This window comes from Gekko japonicus, unplaced genomic scaffold, assembly GCF_001447785.1.
Source record: "Gekko japonicus isolate JY-2015 unplaced genomic scaffold, Gekko_japonicus_V1.1 scaffold38, whole genome shotgun sequence".
Classification (NCBI taxonomy): Eukaryota; Metazoa; Chordata; class Lepidosauria; order Squamata; family Gekkonidae; genus Gekko; species Gekko japonicus.
In genome coordinates, this window is record NW_015170276.1 from 942,497 (window position 1) to 952,645 (window position 10,149).

Sequence of the window (10,149 nt, forward strand, 5' to 3'; positions counted from 1 at the left end):
TTACAAAATTATCAGCTAGCTCCCACTAACTCAGCTTAGAGGGAACACTGCTTGGAGGTAAAAATATGAACCCCCTCACATCCCATAATAAAATTTTTGACACTAAGCTATAACGATATGTATCATAACATTTGTGTTTGCTCTTTATTTTTGCAAACCACTACTACTGTAGTATCTTAGGCCATCTACTTGCCTAATGAAGGCACTATGTGCACAGATTCAGTGTGATTTAACTCCCCCTCCCCTTTAATTTGTTTTTGAGTAAGAGGCAGCTAGTATGGTGGGTTAGACTTAATGCCAGGTTAGTGATTCGGGTACAGTTGCCAATCTACCATGCAGCTTCCTAGTCCCGTTGTACCCTCTCAGTCTAACTTGCCTCACAGGAAGGGTGAGCTGTGTATGTCACGCATAGCTCCTCAGAGAAAGGGTGAGATAAAAATATGCTAGACAAATCATGTTTATACCTGAGCTCAGGGTTGCATGTGTGGCTTCTCCCCATTCCCCATTTTAACTTGCTTGAGGGAAGCTAGGTTGATGTATAGTGACTAGGCCAAGGATTTGAACCAACCTGGTCCAAGATCACTCTACTATTGACTTCTGGGAAGGGCACTGCATTTTGAAGGAAACCATCTCATTTCTTTTTGGGCTAAACAATCTGTGGATTGAGAATAAATTGCCTACAGTTCTACATTAATTTTTGGTAGCTTTTGTAACTACCACTTGATCTATTGGTGATGGCTTCATCAAATTTAGTATAGAGTTGCCACTTGGAAATTACAGATGCTACAAAGTGGGGGTACTGCTAGTTGTCAAACTTTCAACAAATTAATGCAAATGTAGACACTCTTGGAATTTTGCACTCCACTAAAACCCCTCTGCTTTAGACATTATAAAATGTAAATGTCTGTGTGCGGAAGGATTTCAGGCCCCCTGCCTCCAGAATGAGCTAACTGGGAATCGCTCAAGGCAATTTTCCCTTCCCGCCTCCACCTTGCATCTGCATACCTGTGCCACTGATTCAAATTTACAGTAAAGGATTTTATTCTTTGAAGTTCAATAAAGGGATGAAAGGTTAACATTGAATTGGTGGATTAGGTTTACTGGTGGTAAATGTAGGTACCTTTAACTGTTTCATTTCCAGAATAAACTAAACATTTATATAGATGAAACTGTTGTGCTTTCATATGCTGTATAAATAGTGAATCCTTTAAAAAAAAGCTAATAGTAGTTCAGGAATATTTGCTGAGTGTGGAATTCTCATGTACAAAACTCTACCGAATCATTGAAAAGACTGACAACAGAATAATTATTTTTGCTCTTGTTTGCGTGATTCAGAGTAGTTATGAATTGTACGTAACTATGTGCAAAATTTAGCAGGTTGTGAACATTTACTATGAAGATCCTAACGAAAGGTTATGGTATTAACCTTTAAAGAGCTCTGCGGTCTGGGACTAACATATCTGCAGAACTGTCTCTCTTACTATGTCCCTCAAAGAGCATTGTGCTCATCAGACCAACATCTGCTGGTGGTCCCCAGCCCAAAGGACATCCCCTTAGGCTCAACCAGACCTACAGCTTTTTCGGCTCTGGCTCCAGCCTGGTGGAACAGTCTCCCAAGTGAGATGAGTGCCCTGCAGGATCTTCTTCAATTCTGCAGGGCCTGTAAGATGTTCCACCAGGCCTTTGGATGATGCAATGAGTGTCCAGTTATAGTGGCCTCCCCTGCTTCACCCCACCCTAGCCTGGTATGATATTTGATCAAAGATTACCGGTGGTGATTTTGCCCACCATCCAGCTGGTTAATCACAGGCACACCCTTGTATAGATTTTATTGGAGCACTTTGCACTTAGGCCTACTTACCATCTGGTATGCTGACTTATTTATTGTTGTTCATATAATTTAACCAAATGAGTGTTCTTAACTGTTCTTATTTGTTTTATCATTTATTGTGAGCCGCCCTGGGCCCTGTGTGCAGGGGAGTGCGGGATAAACGTCCAACAAAATAAATAACTTGTGGAGAAATAATATTATTCAGGGCAGATGGAAGAAATTGTATGTATTCACTAAAATGTTTCAAGTACACATGACATCTTGGGTTTGAGTTTTATATCGTTGGTCTGTGTGTACTTTTCTCTAGTTTCTGTGAGCTCCTCAGTGCTCAGAAAAAAAGCATGTGTGGAGCAAAGGTACAGGATCCAGACCTTGAAGTTCTTGCTTTCTCATCAGTGCAAGACTAAAACAAAAAACATAAACCACCGCTCTTTTTCCAAATTCAAGCTGCTAGATAATTTGTAACTTGGGTGGTTAGATTTCACCACACTTCTAGTGATGGCCAGCCATGGAAACTATTTACTTTCTGGAGGTCCTCCTGTAGAAAAGTTGCTGCTGACAGAAGTAGCCAGCTTATCTGGTGCTGTTGTGATGGTCTAAGTGAGCATCGTATTCCAGTCACTATATGGAGAGAGATATGGTTGTCAGCATGTGTTCAAGGAACAAGGATTAACCAATGGCAGAATGTGACAAGGAGTTCAAGAATCATGTTGGGTATCTAAAGGTTGTTCCCCTTAATTATTTAAGTGTTGATTTCCGATACTTTTTCAAATTATAGGTTTGAGCTGGCATAGTCTCAGGCTTTATCCCAACTCTGATCCTATATCGTTCCTTTAATCTTTTTTCTCCCAAACATGGGAAGAAGGGAAGGAACTGGGCTAAAAGAAAAAGCAGTGCAAGATGTTTGAAAGAGAATTCAGCCAGCCCTTTGAAGCTCAATTAACCAGAAAATGTGGTAAAGAGTAGGTACTCCATTGGATTAGTGACCAAAGTGTTTACCCCCTGAGTAATCAAAGCGGTCCTGCTGTCTGAACACAAAGACAATTATAAGTTCTTAGGGCCATGTTGTAAAAGCTTTGATAACAGAATTACTGAACCTCAAAGCATTTTGGAAATTGCATTCTTAGTATGAACTGTGATTTTTGTCTGCATGTGGCTTTCTTAGGATAAGGCTAGAGCATCTCTTCCCACAATGCATTTGTTTGTCTGAAGGTATTATGAACTTAATTGTGCCCCACCTTCTAAGTTACCAATTATAACCTTTCTGTGATAGTTTCCTCCATTTAGGTTTATTTGCAGCACTTCAGAGTTCTCAAGTAAAATTTGAAACACCTGAAGGCATTGAAGTGTGAATCTAGCTTGGTTAAAGATGCCTGCTTACAGAGCAACCTCAACTGTATTTTTTTCAATTGGATTGGACTAAACAGGATAGTTGACTTGAAGTTGTTGGCAGAACCTACAGGACAGTTTAGAAAGGTTTTCCAATAGGAGACTTACTGTAGAAGCATGCTTGTATTTGCTAAAGGCAATTTTTCACATGGGTAAATGCCATTCTACATACTACTGCAAGAAAGATGCCTGCTTTCAGTACATGGGTAGCATGTCGCTGGGCTATAACTCCTTCCTTGCACCAAGGCTGCCTCTTGCTTGCATTGTGAAAGCAAAAAAAATTTTTTTGCTCAGTTGAGTCCTAGAGCTAAGGAAGGTTAGGGTTGGTCTGCATAATGGGTTTGTAGGTACTGTGTGCATCAGTCCACATCCAACAAGATGTTCCCTTTCCATATTCATCTTGCAGTGGTCCTTTGCCTGTTTCTGGCCAGCAGTCATTCTCATTGAACTGTGATAACAACAGAGACCTGGCAGTCTGCATGTACGGTTCCATTCTGGGGAGTGGGCAGTTCATTTCCTTCACTAATGGCTAGATATTATTACATGAAAATGCTAGCATACTCCTTCTCATAAGAAACATTCCTTGAACATAGCAAACAATGAGCATTGATTGATTTCCTTTGTTCATAGTATGTCTTTCTAGCTGGGACAGAAGTCTGATTGCAAAATTTAAAACAATGCAGTATACAGGATAAGGCATACAATAAACAGTGCAATAGAACTGGATTACAAAGTTAGGAAACAGTGCAATTAAACATGTAAGACATGACATAAGAAATGCAAAACCTGGAAATTAGAAAACAATGCAACAAGATAATATATGCAATAAACAGTACCATAAACCATAGCCCTTATCCCTTTGCAAAAGCATTCTTCTGATAATTCCACTTTACTACAGCTCTATTCTCTGTAGTATGCTAGCTTTTTTTAAACAGAAGAATTTTTGATGTGGGGAAGCACAGATTTCCTCCCAACTAGTACAGTCACAGCAAGAATTTGCAACATACTTCTTCTGTGTTTGTAGATAATTCTGGTAAGAATTTTCTGCTTGCCTTGTACAGGAAATCAAAAACAATTGTAGAATATATAGTTTCCAACCTGTGCATTTCTGTTACATTTCCTTGAGTGCTTGTTGATATGAATACATCTATGAGCAACATTTTCAAAAAAGTTTCCCACATGGAATCTGAGAGACACCTGGAGAATTAAGTGGGTCAGCATCATGTGTAGGACGTTAGGGTTGTAGCACGTTAATGGAGTGTGCACAATTAACTCCCACACAGATACTTGCATGGAGCTTCAGTGCATGCAGAACACTGAACTTTGCTGGTGGACATGTTTAGAATTTAAGAAAGCAGAATAACCTTGTGCCGTTTCCTTTGTCAAACCTGGCTTCATGCAGTAGGAATGGGCAGTGCAGTGTCTGCAATGTAGCCAGCAGTTGGGGCTTGGTATTCAACTGAAACTTGAATTTTCTTTTTGTTTGTTTTGGTAAAAGAACCCCCTGTGCTACTTCTGTGGCGAATTCCTCATATTGGAATGAGATTATTGCATGCTGCTGTAATTCAGTTTCTCACTGTTTGGCTAAGGTGGTGCTTCCAGAAGTACATAGTTGAGGTACAGTTTCCCATTCTTCTGAGATCATTTTAGATACAGTTATGGGATACTTCATGGGTGCTTTTGCTAATAGCTTATTTTGTATGAATATCCAGCTTGGTCCTTGTGCATTAATGCAACCGTTTCAGAAATCGTTTACGTAAGCAGCTCATGAACTTGAGGAATATCTGATACTGGTTTTTTTAATAGGGCTATACGTGACTCTGGCTTGCTACACAAATGAGAAGTCTGAAATCTCAGTAATATTTGAGCTATAATGTGCTTCTTGTTAAGCCTGGTGACAGCTGGGCCCTTTACCAGAAATATATAGCTTGACAGTTACGTTAACCCATTGTACGAGGATGCAGTGTGTCTTGCAATAGAAGAGTTTCTGAACAAATGTGTGTTTAGGAAATGTCCCTAAACATATACAGTTGTCTTTGGTGCAATACATCCTTTAAAAAAAATTCTGTTATGTCAGCATTGTTCACACAAAAAATTGCATATTAAAGTCACTGCAATGATGTCAAATGCTAAAAATAGTGTGTGGATTGGCCCTTACCTTTATGGCCATTGTGCCAGTTTCAGATGGTAGGACATGAGACAAAGCTAGTAGGGATGCACACGAATGATGAAAATGTGGTTTGGTTTGTAGCTCACCACAAACAGCCCCTTTAAAGTTTAAACAGACTGAAGAAGACAGCACAAAACCGCTTACTGGCAGGCAGTGCCTCCCCACTGCTCAGCTGTTTTGAGGCTTTTGGGGAAATAAAGCAGGGGTTTAAAGGGACCCGGGCTTTCTGCCCCATGCACGAACCACAAACAACACCAACTCGCTCCAAAAGTTTGTGGAAGTTGGTGATGACAGAGCCATTACAAACTTCTTTGTCACGAATTTTGCTTCATGGTTCAGTTGTTTCATGGTTCAGTTCAGGGAAATGCTACTTCCATTGCAGTTTTATAAGGCTCTTATTTGTGCCATTGTAATCTTCAATTAGGGCTGCCAAGTCCCCCCGGGGGGCGGGGAAACCCCGCCCCAGAGGCCCATTCCCCGCCGGCGGTGGATCGGGCCCCGGGGGAAACCCCACCCCGACGTGCGCATCACCCGGAAGTGACGTTAGGACGCCAAGCACACTGGGGGCAGGGCCATGACCATCGGAGGGAAAACTCTATGGTTTTCCCTCCGATGGTTGTGGCCCCGCCCCCAGCGTGCCCGGTGTCCTAACGTCACTACCAGGTGATGTGCATGTGGCGCGCACGCGCGCACTCCAGTCACCACACGGGAGTCCCCCGCTGCGGTGACTGCAACAACTTGGCAACCCTATCTTCAATGCCTGTTTTATTTATAATCTCAATAGAGAAATAAAGCTTCTTCTTTACCATAACGCAGTAAACATTTAACATCTTTGTTTCACAATATATGATGCAACTTGGTTTTGCAATTAATAATGGTTGATGTACTAATTGCTCTTATTCCCATTAAACATGATTACAGACAAAGGCTTAAAAATACTTAAGCTCTTTTTGGGTTTTTTAGCTTCTTCCTTGTATTATGAGCCATTTGGTTCAATGGGAAATTACTTGTTTGTATAAAGATTGTTAAGACAATCAATGTTCTTACTGTTTATTAACTATTTCATTTTTCACCTTCTCTTTTCTCATAGACTCTGCTTTTTTCCCTGGGCGCTGTGCTGCGATTTTTGCTAAAGGACACAACATTGGGAACCTTGGAGTCCTTCACCCTGATGTCATCACCAAGTTTGAGCTCACCATGCCCTGCTCTGCTCTAGAAATCACAATCGAGTCTTTCTTGTGAATGCCTAACAGCAGCATCCTTTTTCCGTCCACACCATTCTGTAACTAGCCTTGTTTCTTGGTAACTTTTAGGAGCGTCTTCCTATCTTTTAATGAACTTACACAAAGCTTCTTTGGGGCTCTAAAAAATCTTCCATTTTTGCAATAAGGTCGTCTTCAGTAACATAAACCTATAGTCTCTTAAATATAGCACCTAGAATGATCAGTCTGTTAATAAAAATGCTTGAAGCAGGACTTGAGCCCCTAAGTGACTAGCACAAATGTTGAAGAAACGTGAGCAAAACAAGGAGCTGGGTTGTCACTGGGTGATTCGGCATTAGACCTTAGATCCTGGTTCAACCCTGTCCCCGAACTTACATTCTATACTACACTCGAGTTCACCCCTGTAATTATCTCGGGGTATTTTTTGTTTCCACAGTACATTGAGTTCACCCCAGTTTTGCCTCACACTTGTTCGGGGATAAATGGATGCTGTTATAACCAGCGATAAATGCAAGGTATTGTGTTGCGAGCTGAACTCTGATAAAACCAGGGATGAGATCCAAGTGCGAAAAGGACCATTGTATGACACTGTCATGTGGTCACCCAATGGGAAAAGAAGCTAAAGAAATAAATTTATTTATAGAAAATGGAGTTACTTCTAACAGTAGTTTAAATGAGTATAGATAGATCTGTATGGGGGGGGGGACGACAAAGAATCAAAATACAAATGAAGTTTCTATTTGCACCTGGGTTATCCAAAGCTGCTCACGTGCAGGGGCTTATCTGAGCCTTCCATCTGTTTTCTTGTTGGAAGGACTAGCCATGCTTTCCCCCAGATGCCAAACTCAGCTTGTATGTGCCTAAGGGAACTCTTTCACTTATAATAATAATAATACCTTCTGATTTATTGATCGCTCAATTCGGCAGAGTTGCTGGCTTTGAGCGATTTACAGTTACACAGTTTCACACAAGGGACTAACAATTTCATAGGGGTAAGAGAGGACAACATATAATTCTTTAAATCGCACACATTTTGCAGCCGACGGGGATTTTTGTTCAGCTGTAGGCTTCAGATGTGTTCCGGAGGCATTCAATTTTCGGCTTGGCTTGATGACGTTGGTTCTTCCTGGGCTGCTTTGAATTGTAGCGCCGCACTGTCACCGCCTGGCCGGATTGGCCCATTACAGGCTTCTTAATGCCGAAGAGGTCTTTTTATCAGGCTTCCGAGCTTACGAGCTGGACATTCCATTCGCCGGCTAACATCTCCCCTACGGGGGTTTAGTGTGCCCACCCTCTCTAAGGAGTGGTACCCATTTTATCTACTCGCCGAAGCTTTCGAACCGCTGGGTGGACGGCGAGCTGGGGACAAGGATGGTAGCTCACACCAGCGCAGGGTAGAACTGACAGCAACTCTGTTCAGTTCAGATGTTAACCAGAGGATAAATCCTTTGTGCCAACGCTCCCCTTACGGTTGTGATGCTAGACTCAGCTTGGGTAAATATTTGAACAGTGACAATGCTGTTTCTGCTTACCACAGCCTGAGAAACATTGTTCATGGGTGCTGTGTTATAGGATTGCAGTAGAAGACTGCTTAGCACCCATTTTTCTTCTTCGTGGTCTCTGTGCATCTGCTTCAGACCCACCCACAAGACTTCTCAAGCCCATTAAGAGTATCGTTCAGAATCTTCTAGAGCTATTTTTGGTGTTGACTCAATACATCCTGTGGATAGAGGCAGTAGGATGTATGGGAAGTATTGAGTGTCTCAGCTGCTTGAGAGCCAGTATGGCAGCTAGACTAGGATCTAGCAGACCCCTGGTTCCAGTCTCCACTCTGCAATGGAAGCACGCTGGGTGACCTGGGGCCAGTCACAGTCTGCCTAACCTGCCTTATAGTGTTGTTGTGAGGGTAAAATGGAGGAGAGGAAGAGGAGTTTGAATTTATACCCCGCCCTTCAGTCAGAGTCTCAGAGCGGCTTACAAACTCCTTTCCCTTCCCTACCCTGTGAGGTAGGTGGGGCTGAGAGACCTCTGACAGAAAATGCTCTTTTCAAGAACTATGGCTTGCCCAAGGTCATCCAGCAGGTGCAAGTGAAGGAGTGGGGAATCTAACCTGCTTCTCCCAGATTAGAGTCTGTGCTCTTAACCACTACACCAAACTTGCTCTTACCCACCTGATCTCCACCAAAGAAAATCAAGTAGCCCTAAAAAGGCCAGACTCATTCACACTGAACTGCAGCAGAATGAATCTCTTCTTTTAGACTCCATGTAAGCCCTCAGTGAATGCATGTAATAGCAGGGGGGGACAGAGGCAAAATTAATTTAATTTTGTTAATTTTGCCTCCTTGCCTCTACCGCTGCCTTTACCTTCTACCTTTCTGGATGTTTGTCACACCAAATCTAAATGTTTCTGTCTCTCTCAATGATTATATAACCCCATATTTTGCAGTCTACATTATGCAAATTAGGTGTATTTAGACATATATTGCATAATTTATTCTAGGTGCAGAATATTAATTTCCTTAATTTAGATCTGGGAGATTTTTAAGGTATATGGTTACTCATTATGACCGTTGATATCTTTCCAATGGGATGCAGAGAAGCAGTGATTGCTGTTAAGACAAAACTAAGGGCAATTTTAATTCCGGCTTGCGATTCATCCAGGCCAACATTTTGCATGATGTACTCTGCATATAGATTAAATAAGCAGGGTGACACTATACATCCTTGTCGTACTACTTTTCCTATTCTAAACCAATCAGTTGTTCCATATCCAGTTCTGTCGCTTCTTGACCCTTATACAAGTTTCTCAGGAAACATGTGAGGTGGTCTGGTACTCCCATCTCTTTAAGGACTTGCCACAGTTTGTTGTGATCCACACAATCAAAAGCTTTAGCGTAGTCAATGAAGTAGAAGGTATGTTTTTCTGGTACTCTCCTGCTTTCTCCATAATCCAGTGAATGTTGGCAATTTGATCTCTAGTTCCTCTACCTGTTCAAAACCCCAGCTTGTACTTCTGGCAGTTCTCTATCCAAGTACTGCTGAAGCCTAGCTTGTAGGATCTTGAGCATGACCTTGCTAGCATGTGAAATGAGTGCAATTGTGCAGTAGCTTGAACATTCCTTGGCGTTGCCCTACTTTGGGATTGGAATGTAAATTGACCTTTTCCAATCCTGTGGCCACTGTTGCATTTTCCAAATTTGCTGACATACTGAGGATACCTGGGTGGCAGTCAAAAACATCTGCAGTGGATCCAGCCTTATAACCTAGGAAGTGCTCAGTTCTAATTCTGCATGAATGACAAACTTTCCTAGCTCATCTTAGGCAAACTAGTTTTGAAAAATAGAAACTAAACCTTTTGTCCTGTTAGTGGGATTTAACAACTAGCCATGTATACTTGTTCATGGTACACAAGGAGTCTATGGCCCCGGTCACACAGGCCGGATATCGCTGGGGGGAGGCATGGCTAATTGCCCCGGCACAGTTTGATGCGCGATTGCGTGATCAGACGCACTGGCGGCACACCACAGGTCCTTCCC

General features: G+C 42.0%; 1 protein-coding gene across 1 annotated transcript in view; it reads left to right on the plus strand.

Moving 5' to 3' along the window:
- FARSB (phenylalanyl-tRNA synthetase beta subunit) overlaps positions 1-7,550 on the plus strand; it is a 47,957-nt gene extending 40,407 nt beyond the window's left edge. Inside the window, exon 17 of the mRNA XM_015417627.1 lies at positions 6,481-7,550. Within this exon, the coding sequence (XP_015273113.1) occupies positions 6,481-6,632 (152 nt within the window). The 3' untranslated portion in view covers positions 6,633-7,550. The remainder of the gene's footprint in view (positions 1-6,480) is intronic.
- Positions 7,551-10,149: the final 2,599 nt, after the last annotated feature.